The sequence below is a fragment of the Bos grunniens genome, chromosome 18, assembly GCF_055505025.1.
Source record: "Bos grunniens cultivar Pamir isolate PY7600 chromosome 18, Bosgru_T2T1.0, whole genome shotgun sequence".
NCBI lineage: Eukaryota > Metazoa > Chordata > Mammalia > Artiodactyla > Bovidae > Bos > Bos grunniens.
Window position 1 is genome coordinate 43,239,289 of NC_141182.1, and position 15,435 is coordinate 43,254,723.

At 41.6% G+C, this 15,435-nt stretch overlaps 2 protein-coding genes across 6 annotated transcripts in view; one reads left to right on the forward strand and one right to left on the reverse strand.

Moving 5' to 3' along the window:
- The first annotated feature begins 2,183 nt into the window (after positions 1-2,183).
- On the forward strand, positions 2,184-8,962 carry PDCD5 (programmed cell death 5). 2 transcript variants are annotated; one of them, XM_086351721.1, is made up of 6 exons: positions 2,184-2,356; positions 3,289-3,326; positions 5,639-5,700; positions 7,401-7,492; positions 8,401-8,472; positions 8,771-8,962. In XM_086351721.1, the coding sequence occupies exons 1-6, from the start codon at positions 2,291-2,293 to the stop codon at positions 8,816-8,818; spliced, it is 378 nt and encodes a 125-aa protein (XP_086207847.1). In that variant the 5' UTR covers positions 2,184-2,290; the 3' UTR covers positions 8,819-8,962. The 2 variants fall into 2 exon arrangements, with proteins under 2 accessions (XP_086207847.1, XP_086207846.1); XM_086351720.1 differs by lacking the exons at positions 8,401-8,472; positions 8,771-8,962 and having other exon boundaries at positions 7,401-7,730.
- A 2,556-nt stretch (positions 8,963-11,518) lies between these two features.
- ANKRD27 (ankyrin repeat domain 27) overlaps positions 11,519-15,435 on the reverse strand; it is a 60,839-nt gene continuing 56,922 nt past the window's right edge. For all 4 annotated transcript variants that reach the window (XM_086351717.1, XM_086351718.1, XM_086351716.1 and 1 more), the window contains 3 exons: positions 14,375-14,453; positions 14,115-14,187; positions 11,519-12,850 (listed from right to left, as the gene is read on the reverse strand). In XM_086351717.1, coding sequence (XP_086207843.1) covers positions 12,620-12,850; positions 14,115-14,187; positions 14,375-14,453 — 383 coding nt within the window. In that variant the 3' untranslated portion in view covers positions 11,519-12,619. The remainder of the gene's footprint in view (positions 12,851-14,114; positions 14,188-14,374; positions 14,454-15,435) is intronic.

Consider the following 15,435-nt stretch of genomic DNA (forward strand, 5'->3'; position numbering starts at 1 on the left):
AAGAATACTGGAGTGGGTAGCCTATCCCTTCTCCAGTGGATCTTCCTGACCCAGGAATCAAACCGGGGTTCCCTGCATTGCAGATGGATTCTTTACTAACTGAGCTAACAGGGAAGCCAGACTCGTCTGATTCCCAACTTCAGCCTCCCAAGTTTGTTTTAACTTGGCTTCTCCATGCAGGATGACCAGCGAGTCTCTGTTTGCTCCAGTCCCACCCTCAATCCATTTTCAGTGTACAATTTAACATTTCTTAACAAATTTAAGCGGAGAAGGCAATGGCACCCCACTCCAGTATTCTTGCCTGGAAAATCCCATGGGCGGAGGAGCCTGGTAGGCTGCAGTCCATGGGGTTGTGAAGAGTCGGACACGACTGAGCAACTTCACTTTCACTTTTCACTTTCATGCATTGGAGAAGGAAATGGCAACCCACTCCAGTGTTCTTGCCTGGAGAATCCCAGGGACGGGGGAGCCTGATGAGCTGCCATCTATGGGGTCGCACAGAGTCGGACACAACTGAATCGACTTAGCAACAGCAGCAACAAATTTAAGAATTATGGGCCTTCATCGGGTTTCAGTGATTAAGACTATGGCTTCTACTGCAAGGGGCACGGGTTCCAACCCTAGTTGGTGAACTAAATTCCCTTGTGGATCTAGACTACTAGCTTAATGTTTTCTAGAAGATGAGTTCATCCAACCCAAGGGATGGACAAAATTCTGGTGATGGCTAAGGAAAACAAAATTGTGCAACCATCACTGCCGTCCAGTTTCAGCACATTTTCCATCATTCCACTTAGTCTAAGCACCCGGATCCTTATCCACCAAAGGGGATAACAGGAGCCTAGCACATTATAGGCTTAACAAATTTTACCTACAGTTATAGTTGTGGAAAATTCTGAAAGAGATGGAAATACCAGACCACCTGATCTGCCTCTTGAGAAACCTGTATGCAGGTCAGGAAGCAACACTCAGAACTGGACATGGAACAACAGACTGGTTCCAAATAGGAAAAGGAGTACGTCAAGGCTGTATATTGTCACCCTGCTTATTTAACTTATATGCAGAGTACATCATGAGAAACGCTGGAAGAAGCAGAAGCTGGAATCAAGATTGCCGGGAGAAATATCAATAACCTCAGATATGCATATGACACCACCCTTATGGCAGAAAGTGAAGAGGACTAAAAAGCCTCTTGATGAAAGTATATGAGGAGAGTGAAAAAGTTGGCTTAAAGCTCAACATTCAGAAAACTAAGATCATGGCATCTAGTCCCATCACTTCATAGCAAATAGATGGGGAAACAGTGGAAACAGTGTCCAACTTTATTTTTTGGGACTCCAAAATCACTGCATATGGTGATTGCAGCCATGAAATTAAAAGATGCTTATTCCTTGGAAGGAAAGTTATGACCAACCTAGATAGTATATTGAAAAGCAGAGATATTACTTTGCCAACTAAGGTCCGTCTGGTCAAGACTATGGTTTTTCCAGTGGTCATGTATGGATGTGAGAGTTGGACTGTGAAGAAAGCTGAAGGCGGAAGAATTGATGCTTTTGAACTGTGGTGTTGGAGAAGACTCTTGAGAGTCCCTTGGACTGCAAGGAGATCCAGCCAGTCCATCCTAAAGGAGATCAGTCCTGGGTGTTCATTGGAAGGACTGATACTGAAGCTGAAACTCCAGTACTTTGGCCACCTCATACGAAGAGTTGACTCATTGGAAAAGACTCTGATGCTGGGAGGGATTGGGGGCAGGAGGAGAAGGGGACGACAGAGGATGAGATGGCTGGATGGCATCACGGACTCGATGGACGTGAGTTAGAGTGAACTCCGGGAGTTGGTGATGGACAGGGAGGCCTGGCGTGCTGTGATTTATGGGGTCGCAAAGAGTCAGACACGACTGAGCGACTGAACTGAACTGACTGATAGTTGTTGATGGTAGCCTGTTTCTGGGTTATTGTCTTTTCCCACACACAGCCGGATCTTAACCCTGCCGGCGTCCACGCCCGCTGAGCACACGCTTGCAGCTGGGAGCAAGAACCGAGCTCGGGAAGGCTCGGCGCAGCAGTTCTGCCCTACCTCCCACCGCCTGCAATCGCGGATTCCGGCTTCTCCCCAGTCCCTGGCTGGGGCGGGCTGCGCGGCTCTAGGCTTGATTGGTGATGCCTGGGCGCTGCGGGCGCCTGCGCAGTGCGGAGGGCGGTGCGCGCGCGCAGAGGGACTGCCGGCGTTCCCTCGGAGTGAGTCGGAGAGAGTCGGAGCGTGTTTGCTGCTGCTCGCCCGGGCCGGCCGCAGCATGGCGGAGCAGGAGCTCGAGGCGCTGAGGAAGCAGAGGCTGGCCGAGCTGCAGGCGAAGCACGGGGTGAGCGAGCCCAACACCCGCCCAGCCCGTCCCCTGCTGGGCGCCACCCTCACCCGAGGTAGAGGGCGCGGCCCCCCAGCTGAGGCTCCAGGCGTCTCTGCCCCGGGGCCAGGACCCCGCCTCCGCCCGCGGCGGCCTTCTGGTAGCCTCCGAGCCGTCTCGGCCCCTCTGCCCGTCGCGTGGGGGCTCGGGCGGCCACCGAACCACGTGCTGCCCCGGGCTGGTCGGGCGCGGGCCGTCTCTCACCCGCCCGGCCGTCTTGCGTCCCAAGCAGAATGCTCAGCTTCTCCGGTCTCTCGGTGCCCTTAGCTAATGGACCTAGCCTACTTGACTACTGTTCCAGCCGAATGTTGTTTAGAATACAGTTGGTTCGACCCGAGGGGTCGACAGACATCTTCTGGGGGGTCTTCCTTGTGCCAGGTGCAGAGGGTACAGCGGGGAACATCGCCCGACGGAGTTGACAGTCCTGAGAGCCAGGCACTGAACACTAACCCCGGAGATGAAACGCCCAACTAATGACTCTGCTGTGCGGAAACCCGGAGTGAAGTGTTAGGGATGCAGCGGGATAGCCTGGCAGGGAGCGTTGTTTGATCATCAGCGTCCCCAATACCGAAGCACATTTTCTTTTCCAGAAATTATTCTTTACACGTTAAATACGGTTTCGTAAGAGGGGCTCTTCTCCTTAATATCTGTTTGTATTCTAAAACATTCTGTTAGATTGAGACTTTAGAAGTTCATCAAAACAATTGTAGTAAGTGGAAACTTATCTTTTTACTTCTGTGAGGCCCAGCTTTTAATTATTTTGTAAGCCCATCTCTCCCACTGCAGGAGCCTGTTAGGTACCAGAAACAAAATAAAATAACGAAATAAAATAGTTCCTTCCCTCCCCCACCACCCGTGAAATTTCTAAAAGATAAAATTGTTTTTTTCAGGATCCTGGCGATGCAGCACAACAGGAAGCAAAGCACAGGTACCGGCTGGAACTCTGAATGTAGAGGGGCCCTCCCTTTTTTTAATTAAGAAATAATTGATTTAACATTAGTTTCCGTGTACAGCATGCTGATTCCATGTTTGTTTATATTATGAAGTGACCACCACAGTAAGTCTGGTTAACATCCATCACCACACATAATTACACATTTTTTTTTCTTGTGATAAGAACTTTTGAGATTTAACTCTCAGCAACTTTCAATACTATTAACTATATACAATTCAATAGTCTCTAAGTATAGTCACCACCCACTCTATACATGACATATTACATCCCCATGGCTTATTTATAACTAGAAGTTTGTACTTTAGACACCTTCACCGGCTTTGCTCACCTCTTGCTCTGTTCTCTATGTCTGTGGGAACTCTGAACTCTTTGAAGGGTGGTTTCACCTTTTTTCTTTTTTTACTTTAGTTTTATTCACAGATGTGTGAATCTTAAAGTTCTTCCTGGCATAGGGATTTTTCCAGACCCATGCCTATTAGTTTGTCAATTAAGTATGTATGGAACCCCGCAGTACTTACTACTTCCTGTTGCAATTACTGATTGATGTTTCTCTGCTAAACTGTGATTACCTTAAAATAAGCATACTAATAGGACTACCTCATAGGGGTGTTGTGAGGATTGCAGGGGAACCAAGGGTACAGAACCCGCCCCAGGATTCTTGCGTGAAGAATCCCATAGACAGAGGCGCCTGGCAAGCTACAGTCCATAGGGTCACAAAGAGTCGGAGGCGACTGAAATAGTAACTTTTTCCTATCCTCAGTGTTAGTTTATCTCAGCACGTGGCAGAGCACCTCACACGTGGCAGGTTTATTAGTTAGCCCATCACGCTACCTTTTTTCCCTAACTCTTATAAAAAACACAAAAGGTAAAATTAACCTTCTTAACTACTTCTGAGTGTATCATTCAGTCGTATTAATCATATTCTCATTGCTTTGCAGCACATTTCTAGAACTTTTTCATCTTACAAAGCTGGAAGTATACCTATTAAACAACTCCCTATCCCTCCCTGCCCCCAGGCTACCTTTTATTTTTCACCTGGCACAGCACACACACAGCATGTGGGATTATAGTTCCCCAACCAGGGGTGGAACTCATGCCTCCTGCATAGTAAGTGCAGAGTCTTAACCACTGGACTGCCAGGGAAGTCCCCCATGCTACCCTTTAATTCATTCGTTCATCCATCAGATACTTACTGAGCACCTGCTCTGGGTCAGGCATTGTGCTGTGTCTACAGAAATAGGCAAGATGGAGAAGGTTCCTTCCCTTCTGTATGTAGCTCACATTAGAGGGAAAGACACATTGGTAAGCACCTGGGATAGTGCTAAGAAGGAAACAAATCTACTACATGAACTTCACTGATTCTGAAGATGGGAATTTTTTTTCACGTTTTAACATATCTGTAATTCAGATGTGTTGCATAATTGATTGCTCTTCTTCTGGATTCTTCCAAAGAGGATTTACCTTTACTTCTGCCATCACTGGGGTCATTTCTAACCTTAGACCTCTTAAAATTCTCTGCTTGATGTTCTTTCCCTGCCTCCACCCTGCCTCCAGAAGGAATTCAGACAGCAAACCTACAAGGCTAAAGCTTAAAGTCAAGAGACACTTTTTTCTTTCTCCACTCAGGGCTGAAACTGATGAATGCATACTTTCCTTTCTGCATAGTGGTTTATTTCTTGTTGCCCTTGTACAGCGGATTCAGCCTTCTAATTCAGCCAAAGAATCTCTACTTTTTTCTGTGTTAAGTTCATATTAAATTTCTTGAAGGGCTTCATTTGAAAAACAATTTGTGCTTTAAAAAAATTTGAAATCACTGTCCTGTGAATATGAAATAGTTCCTGCCTGGATAGGTGGGAAGATGCAAGGGTAGAAACGGGTATAATTGTAACTCCCCTCCCAACCCAAAACTAGAACTGAGAATCTTAAAACGTGGAATCTGGTCATACCTTGGCCACAGTTACCTGTGTCTTCTTAACATGGTCTCCATGAACCTCAGCTTCTTTATCTCTAAGAAAATTACACGGATTAATCATTCGTCTGTGTATTTGCCTGAAATCTCACTACAAATTTCTAGCCCTTCTCACACACTGGGTACTTAATAAGTATTTATAATGGTGGTTGAACTGAAACTCCCTTCTGAATTGGGAAACTGTGAAGTTTTACCTTTCAAACTCACAAAATATAAAACTGGCTCTTGAATAAGAATGGACTTGTTAAATTTTTCTGTGTTCAGTAGGAATGCTGGCATCTTAGTTCTAATTTTGCTTGACCTGTTTTTCTTGTAGGGAAGCAGAAATGAGAAACAGTATCTTAGCCCAAGTTCTGGATCAGTCAGCCCGGGCCCGGTGTAAGCATCTTCGGTTTTCTTTATAAAACTGGTTTGAGTTATTTGAATAGGGAGATGTATATGAAATATTGCTATCTCTAGATTAAATTCTTGTTTAACCTAAAAGCATGTGAGATACAGATTATTTATAAGAAGTGTTAGGTTTATAAACCTAAAGAAACATACTTAAGTTGTTATTAAAAGTTCCAGCTCCATTCTCTCCTGCTATTGAAATGATCTCCAAGTGCGTGTAGTGAGCCCTCCGTTGTTATAGAGTCAGAACCCACAGGTACAGAAGGCCGATTGTAGTACACCATTTTATATGAGGGACCTGAGCATCTTCAGATTTTGGCATCTGCAGGGAATCCTAGAACCAGTCCTTTCAGATACCAAGGGATGACTGTATTAGATAAAATTTATTGGTGATAACTCTTCAGGCAAGTCAGTCACAAAATGCTGCTAGCAGTTGACCTGGGTGATGGGGGCTTTGGTTTATTGTCCAGGCAGATCTTGGAGATATTTTGGCTTTGGTTGCAGACCACCACAGTAAGCAAGTCATACAAATATTTTGGCTTTCCAGTGCATATAAAAGTTTTATAGTCTGTTAAGTGCAATAGTATTATGTCTTAAAAAAACAAAAAAGTATACATACCTTAATTTAAAAATACCTTATTGCTAAAAAATGCTAATCATCATCTGAGACTTCAGCAAGTCACGATTTTTGTTTTTCAATAACATCAAAGATCATTGATTACAGATCACCATAATATATATAAGAATTACAATAGAAAATTTGAAATGTGAAAATTACCAAAATGTAACACAAAGACGTGAAGTGAGCACACACTGTCAGGAGAACAGTGCCAGCAGACTTGCTCAAAGCAGGGATGTGGGATGCCACAGATCTCCACTTGTGGAGGCTGCTGTGTCTGTGAAGCTCAGTAAAAGGAGGTGTACCTGTATTCTCCTTTTGTGTTGTGTTTTTCATCACAAAAAATAAAACCATAAAAAAAGTTAACTGAGCCAATCAGAATGAAACATTATCTTCTGTATTATAACTTGAAGCCCAGCTTAGAAGATGCAGCCCTGGATGGATCACCATGATTGTATATGCGTAGTAATATAGAAATTCGCGAGGATGGGTTGCTTTTGAGGGCTTGCCTGGTGGCTCAAGCGGTATAGAGAATCTGCCTGCAATGCAGGAGCCACAGGAGATGCAGGTTTGATCCCTTGGTCAGGAAAATCCCCTGGAGGAGGAAATGGCAGCCTACTCCAGTGCTCTTGCCTGGAGAATCCCATGGACAGGGGAGCCTGGTGGGCTACAGTCCATGGGGTCACAAAGAGTTGGACATGACTGAAGTGACTTAGCATGCATGCAATATAGAAATTGCTCTTCGTGGAACAGTCATGGTTTTGCTTTGTTTTTAAAGCATGGAGCTTAGAGTCTGAGCCCCCAAGTTTAATCTTGGTTCACCACTCCCTCTCTGTGGTCGTGACTGAGGTTGACAAAGCTGAACTGTGGTTTACGCATTTTTAAGAGGAGTAACAGTAGCATCTGCCTTACCTACCTTGCTGGTCTCAAGACATCAAGAAGTCTGAAGTGCTTTAGAAATGTTAGTGCTTCGTCTCAAGGAATAAGTGCATTTAGTTCTGACTTCTTTTTGTGCGTGTTTGTGTGTGTGTGTGTATATATATATATATATTTTCTTCTTCCTTTTTAGTAAGTAACTTAGCACTTGTAAAGCCTGAGAAAACTAAAGCAGTAGAGAATTACCTTATACAGATGGCACGGTATGGACAACTAAGTGGGAAGGTAAGCTTGACCTGCCTTGAGGCAGCTTTAATCTGTTGTTACCTACTTTACCAAAATGTATCCTCAGAAGGTCAATTTCATCTCTTTCTGGTTACAGAATTCTTGTTGAAGCAGTTTTTAAAGGCGAGAATAGTGTCTACCATAGATCCTAAAAGATAACTCTCTTTTCTAAAATCCTCTGCTGCTTTCCTTTTCTGACATTGTTCTGGAACCAGTGACTATTAGGGTCAGATAGCCTAAATTGCTTCTACAATGGAAGCAAGGTTTGTCAGCAATACTAATTAAAATTGGGAAAGTTATGCTTGTTTTGCAAATGAAGAAGTGCTGAATTTCCTGGTTATTCTGTGCATTGCCATACTGCCATGAGGGATATATTCTGGCAACCCTGATCTTCCTTCAAGATCCAGACGAGCCCCACCAGCACTGGGGAGCCCTCTGCCGCCACCATAGCCTGCAGAGATCAACCTGCCCTGAACCCTTTACACTGAGAACACGTGTGGAGGGGTGACAGAGGCTTCATCTTTTTTGAGTGACTTCTCTCCTGCTTTTAAGCTTCTCAAGGTCTCGGTGCGGAGGTGGAGTATCTCTGTCCCATTCACTTAACACAGTGGTGTAGGTGGTTGTCAGTCTGCTAGTGGTGATGAAGGGGTTCTTAAATACCTGTTAACCTTGGATTTTTTTGAGGAAGCTAACTGATGGATACTTTTCCTCCCTCAAATGAAGACCAGCAGAGCAGATTTTAAGTGAAACTTAAACCAAGAGTTATAGCCAGTGGTTTCAGCCAGCTGTCCCATTCTCCTTCCTTCTTGACCTCTACCTCCACATCCTGGAAGGATTGAAATGATTCAGTCGGCTAAGGTCAATTCTTTGTCTTAAAAAAGCACTGTTTTTCTCTTTGATTATCCTAGGTATCAGAACAAGGTTTAATAGAAATCCTCGAAAAAGTAAGCCAACAAACAGAAAAGAAAACAACAGTTAAAGTAAGTTTCCCCCAAAGCACACAACAAAAGAAAGATTGATATTTTAAATACGTGTTACATCTGCATGTAGTGTGTCAAACATTTTAGCCCATAGACATTTTTGTTTTACAACAGTGGGAAGTTTGGGGAGAACGTTGCATTGAGGGTCTAATTTTCAAGGCTCTTTGGTTGGTCTGAAACACTTAAGTTATATTAAACACAAACAGAAATGTCTTTCTGTAGTGGGTAGGAATTTGTTTTCTCAGAAAATCTGAGTTATGTTTTATGAAACATGATACTCGTTTAATTTTCCCCCCAGTTCAACAGAAGAAAAGTAATGGACTCTGATGAAGATGACGATTATTGAATTTGTCTAGAGACTGGAACTTAACGAAGTTCCAGTATTATCTAGGAGATAATACTTGGCAGAAGTTAAGATCTGGTGGTGTGTTTACTTTGTTTATTGTCTATATACCTTTTAAAAATAAACTTGTTATGCAAAATAGAAAAATTTGGACAAAGTTGTTTTTCTACCATAGAGAAATGAGCAGAAGATCTGCATTTAAAACTTGTCCTTCCCTATCAAAAGCTTTGAACATATGTAGCAGCATGAATATATCCTTCATACTTGTGACATTAGTGTTAAGTGGGAAAATTACCTTAGCAGAAGTAGGAGCTGCTCCAACATCTTCAGTGAGAAGAAAATAGCAGCATCTGTAACATCGTAGGTGTTAAGACTCATGGATTAAGCTGAGTCAGTTTTAGTATTTCCAAGACATAGGTTCTGAAAGCAGATAAGACCTTTTTCTTCCTGCAGATAGTCCTTACATTTAATGTAGGAAAATTCCTAACTTTGATTTCATTTATAATCTGCTTTTCAAAGCATTAACTCATCTAACAAATATTACCCGTACCACCTCTGTAACTGGAGGATACGTCCATTAGAAAAAAATTAGCAAAATAACTGAGACATACTGGTAATAATACTTAAACACTAGTAAACATGTTTTTAAGAGAAATGATTTCTAATGATTCGAGTCCAGTTGAGACAGTTTAGCAGTTCACCATTGTGGTAGAAATGTTCTGGGTCTTCAGTGATAAGGTTGCAGGTAACTTAAAGCAAGTGTCATCTTTTGTCCTTTATTCCCACCAGGTTATGAAAAACTGTGCTTGTAACTTTGAATCATAAATTTCTCTCTCAAGTGAGCTATTCAGTGTAACTTGTCTTAGTCCTGGGGGGCCCAGCTCCAGAGGAGGTGCATAACATTTAATGAGCTCAGTAGGATTAATAGCAGGAAAAGTGATGGAAAATGTGATATTTATAGTTCCAGTCTCTAGCTAGAGATATATACCCTGCTGGTATATTTCTAAATTATACTTGAGATTTTACTCTATTTCAGACTTAAAATTTAGTGAAGTGAAGTCAGTGTTAGAATACATGTCTAGTATTCCTCAGTAAGCAAATACATGAGTAGAGCTATTAAGGACATCAAAAAGAGTTCAGAGGAACAGTAAATCACCAAAGTAAAATCTGATCAAGGATTTTGAAAAAATAATCCCAGTTAACAGGTAGATTTTACATAGAAACACTGGAAGGAGACTAGACAGCTCTGAGCAAGTTTGCTACATGCTTTCTCTTACAAAATAACCACTGTTATGGCAGCTGTTGAGGTGAAGGTGTTGGACTGTAAACCTCCCCTCATTCAGAGACACTGTAGAATGGAAAGTGAGGACAGAAATTCTCGATGACGTTGCAGGAGTGGAATATGTTTCCATCCGGGGGGTGGGGGCTGGTTATTCTCACCTTTCTGATTGAACTACAATACTCTGAATTCAAAACATTCTCATACAAAATAGGAATTTTGGCATTACCAATTTCTGAATTGTCAAATTTAGTTTTAATTGAGAAAGTAATTAGAAACACATGTGTTTTTTTAAATAATTGAGGTGATCACTTCAGATTGCTCACCCTGCTGATTACCAGAATAGCTCAAGAGGAAACTTCTCCCCCAGGATTGAGAGTCCCATTCATGGTATTTCTGTCTCCAGGTGAAGGGTGCATCCAGCTGGAAATAGGTGACACTGCTAGCCAGGCCTTGACCCCAGCTCTGACCGTGCAAGCAAATTAGCCCCCTTATTTCCGTAAACCTTCTCACTTGACATTCCTACCAGCTGGGGCAGTTGTTAGAATTATGGAGGGTGTATGTGAATGTTTGGCTTTTTCAATATTTCTTTCTTTTTTCTTTTTAATCACAGTATGGTTGCTTTACAGTGTTGTGTTAGTTTCTGCTATACAACAAAGTGAATCAACTGTATGTATACATACATCTCTTCCCTCGTGAGGCTCTCTCTAGGTCGTTGCAGAGCACTGAGCTGAGCTCCCTGTGCTACCGCAGCTTCCCACTAGACACGTGTATTGTACACACAGCAGTGCATATGTCAGCACTGCTCTGTCAGTTGGTGCCACCCCCTCCCCATGCCAGGTCCACGAGTCCATTCTTTTACACCTGCGTCTCTATTCCTGCCCTGCAAATAGGTTCACGGTAGGTTTTCAAAACTGTTGTACCACCCCCCAAATTAGGTGGTTTCCAATGTACGTATTTGTGTCTTGGACAGGACTGTGCTAATAAACTGCACAGTGTCAAGTCTCTTAATCAGGATGCTAGAAAAGCACAGCAACTTAGGCCAAGGAGGTGGTTTTGTTTAAAAGTTGGGGAGAGGAAGAAAAATAGAACAAACTTGCAAAGCAACCGTGTTTATTTGCTGTTCGGGCTACGTAGCTGTATTATATTCAGTTTGTTCTTCTGATGCTAAAAGAAATGAAAATACCTTTGTGGGGGCCCTAGGTACTGTGCTTACTGGATTAGGTCAGCAGCCCTGGATAATCTGCTCCAAATGACCCAGTTCACACATTTCAGTCAAACTTCTATCTCTAGTTGAAAAATAAAATGTATTATCTATCCAGTGGGAGAAGATGACTCCGCACACCAAGCACATGTTGATAGCAGAAAGGCTGAGAAACTATCACCATAGGAGAACAAACTAAAAAAAGTACACCACGACACACTCAAGAATCATAAAGTTTACTGTTTCTTTCCCATCATTTGGCACATATCCAAGGCACATTAGAAAATTAAAAATCATAAATTACTTTATAGAAAAATAATCAGCCCCTCCCTTCTGTACATACACAAGTATTTCCAAGAACGTGCACAAAACCATTTCCCTATTACAAAGTTATTTGAAAATGTACTCAGGACAAACCCGTGTTTGCAGCTCTAGACTAATTAGTAACATAAAAAAATAAGAAATATAATCTATAGAAATTTATAAAAAGGAATAAATGGCAATAAATTCTAACATAAAGTTACTTTGACCTGGTTTGTGCTGTAAGTTTTGAATCTGAATCAAAAGACTAAGAGAAGATGTGCCAAGTCTACTCTCTTCAGTAACCATCCATCCGGTGTGACGTTTAGGGGGGCTCTTAACGGAAAGGGATGTTTCTAGAGACACTGCTACAGGTGTATAAGTGCAGTGGTCAATTATCTGTACTTTGTTGGAAGAAAAAAGTATACCCAGCTTTCCCCACATACATAGTGTAGAACATGTCATATGTGTCCTTGGAACTAAAATGAGCAATCAAAATGGCATTTAGGCATCTTTGGGTTCAAGTGTTGCTTAAAAGGGACATTTTTCAGCCCTGTTTTCTTTATTCAAATGCCGTATTTCTGCCCAGCCTCCACAGTACAGTGAAACCTAAATTGCTTTTCTTCGGCTTATCCCAGAGGGAGGAGTTCTTTTAGACTGTGGTTTGCTAGTTCATACACATCACAGAGGTTTAGCACCTTTCATTAGAAGGAGGTCAGAATCTGGTGATGAAACCTCTCACTGTAACCCAGGAACCCAAATACTTAAGAAGTGTCTTATAGATCTGGACACCACTGGAATTTTTGTCCATCCCTTTTCAAGTGTATCCATTACCTCTGAAGAGGAAAGAGCTAGTGATGACCTGTTGTATTCTTTCTATCAGCCACAGAAAAGCTTTCAGGACCTTTCTGCTTTTCTCTCAAGCCAAACAAATTTCATTTAGTGCGAAGCTGTATTCATGCGCAGCATCTTCTTGTTGAGGACTTGCTTCTTGGCAGTAGATAATTCCTCCTTATTACTGTTAAGACTGGGAAATGCTAGCCTCTTGGGGAGTGCTCAGGTTGCCAGCAGTCTCTGGGCCCTTGGGTACCACTGTATCGTCGACCGTGTGTCTACGCAGCATTCTCCTGTTTCTGGGAGAAGTTTGCCTTGGTCCAGGCCTCTCCGGCTGATCGTTTCCTTTGTCAGCAGCCTCAGACCTGCCCTGGTCTGGCAGGTTATTGTGCTTCCGTGCGACTCTCTGTCTCCCTGGCTAAAGAAAAGATACGATTCAGACACTTCATATTTGCACTGTACCTGAAAACAACCACCAGAGTAACAGCTACCCTTGAGCACTTCTTGAGGTGTCATCAATGTGCTAAGTACTTTGCAGGCATAATTTCAACTCTTAACACCCCTGCAGTGAAAGTGTGACCTGCGCGTACTCCACATGTCAGACACAGTGTAAACATGTTTACATGTTTTCACATTTCATCTTTGCAGCTCTAACAGATGTGTACTGCTGTCATCCCCATTGTGCGTACAGCTGAGGACATAGGATCAGCAAAGTTAAGCAATCTGCCTTAAGTCCCCCAGCTAGCAAGGGGAAAGCTAGCGCTTGAACCCAGCCATATTTCAAAGTCTGCAGGTGTTCCACCCAGAAGCAGGTCTATTAACAACGCCAGGGAAGATTATGAAATCAAAATCAGGCATATTAACAAAAATCACTTTAATTTGCTAAAAGATTTAGAACTGTAGTATATTTGTTCCAGCAAGCCTATGCCAGACATACTATAAATTCTATTTCTCAAATAAGGCACGTATGATATTGATGAGCACCAATAAGAAAAGCCATGTTTCAGTAATGCCCTACTGTATAGCACAGGGAAATTTATTCAGTATGCTGTAATGAACTATAAATGGAAAAGAATCTGAAAAAGAAAAAATATATATATCATATATGTATATATGAAAAACTGAATCACTTTGCTGTACACTAGAAACTAACAACAATGTAAATTAGCTATAATTAAAAAAAGAAAAGAAAACCCATGTTTTCTGAGAAGAGCCACCTAATAGCACCACAGAAAGGAAAGCAGGCTTCTTTTTATGAGTATTAAATAGTGTAGGAAGATGGCCACAAACAAAACTGACTGTATGAGCAACATTATACCATACTCCCAAGGTTTTTAACTATTCATATACAGATGTGTTTTCTTCCTTACATTAGTGATTAACACGTTAGTGAATTAGCTCACACAGTAAAATCTGAGATCGTTCACCTAGTATGCATGTTACGAACTGCGGGATCTTCCCATGTGTCACAACTGTCTGCCACTTTTCCCTCACTTTCCTTTCTCAGCTCAGAAATGCATTATTAAATATAACAGTATTTAATCTTGCCACCAAACTCACTTTGTTTGTAACTCTTTACCAGTGACGGGACTACTGAGATAAGAAACGTGTTTTCCAAGGATTAGTTTTGAAAAATCTAGGATTTAAAAAATAATGGTATAAGACAGTGTTTAATAACTCACCTCATGCAAAGAATCTTTAGTAAGATTAGGGACACTTCTGTCTCGTGCCATAATCTCCTTTGGAGTCCTTGCCCTGAAACCCAAAACAAACTAAAATAAGTGTTTGGGATAGTGGTGCAAAATATTCTGGTTGGCCACGAGGTGGCAGTATTTGATGGGTGCAGATTTATTTATATGCATTAAAGCTGCAAATAACCTGCTTGAGTTGTAAGTAAAATTAAGGTCAAAAGCACAGAAATAAACTTGAATTTTATACTCACTTAAATGGACCAACTGAGTGGACAAAGTAAAACTGTCTTGTAAAAGGTTCATCTGGTAGATCATATAGTTTTGAATTCCCTATAGATAAAAGGATAAGAACATCTGAAAACATCCAAGGGTAGTTTAACAATTGTTTAGAAATTAAAGCACAGATGCAAAGTTTCAACATTTCTTTTAGTTAAAGTTTAACAACATTTAGGAAATTAAGGATTTCATTTGCTTACAGAAACGTGATAGTAGATACCTATGTATTACTGTGTGAACCCCCATGAAACAAAAATAAACCCTTAATACACTGATACTCCGCAGGCACAAACAATTACGGTGAGACAGCCTCAGGATTACCCAGATATGTGAATAGATTTATTCACATTATTACACTTCAAACTACAACAATAATTTTTTAAAAAGTTGAACAAGGACCCCATCTATAACAACTTTTTTATTAAGATTAAGAAAAAGTATTAAGTATTAATAAAAAATCTTTTTATTAAAAAGATTAATTAAAAAGTATTAGAAAATACTTCAGCCCCACCCCTGTTTGGCAGCTGCTGTTCTAATTACCATTAACCTCTATACACCTGCAAATTAAAAAAGAAATCTTTTTTCTTAACATTTAAACTTTTTATTTTATATTTGTGTGTAGCCGATTAACAGTATTGTGGTAGTTTCAGGTGAACAGCAAAGGGACTCAACTATATGTATAGAGGTATCCATTCTCCCCCACACTCCCCTCCCACCCAGGCTGCTACATAACACTAAGCAGAGCTCCCCGTGCTGTGCAGTAGGCCCTTGTTGGTTATCCATTTTAAATACACCAGTGTGAACCTGTCCATCTGAAACTCCCTAACTATCCCTCCCATCCTTCCCCTCTGCCAGCAACCATAAGTTCCTTCTCTGAGTCTCTTTCTGTTTTGTAAGTTCATTTGTACCCTTTCTGTTTAGATTCCGCATATAAGGGATGTCATAAGATATTTCTCCTTCTCTGACTCAGGATGACAATCTCTAGGTCTATCCATGTTTCTGCAAATAGCACTACTTCATTTTTTTAAAAAATATT

Excerpts from the sequence above, each read along its gene's own strand:
- PDCD5 (XM_086351720.1), top strand. The coding sequence starts at position 2,291 with ATGGCGGAGCAGGAGCTCGAGGCGCTGAGGAAGCAGAGGCTGGCCGAG. Across the intron at positions 3,327-5,638 it reads CAACAGGAAGCAAAGCACAG|GGAAGCAGAAATGAGAAACA; the intron begins GTACCGGCTGGA and ends TTTTTCTTGTAG. Across the intron at positions 5,701-7,400 it reads TCAGTCAGCCCGGGCCCGGT|TAAGTAACTTAGCACTTGTA; the intron begins GTAAGCATCTTC and ends CTTCCTTTTTAG.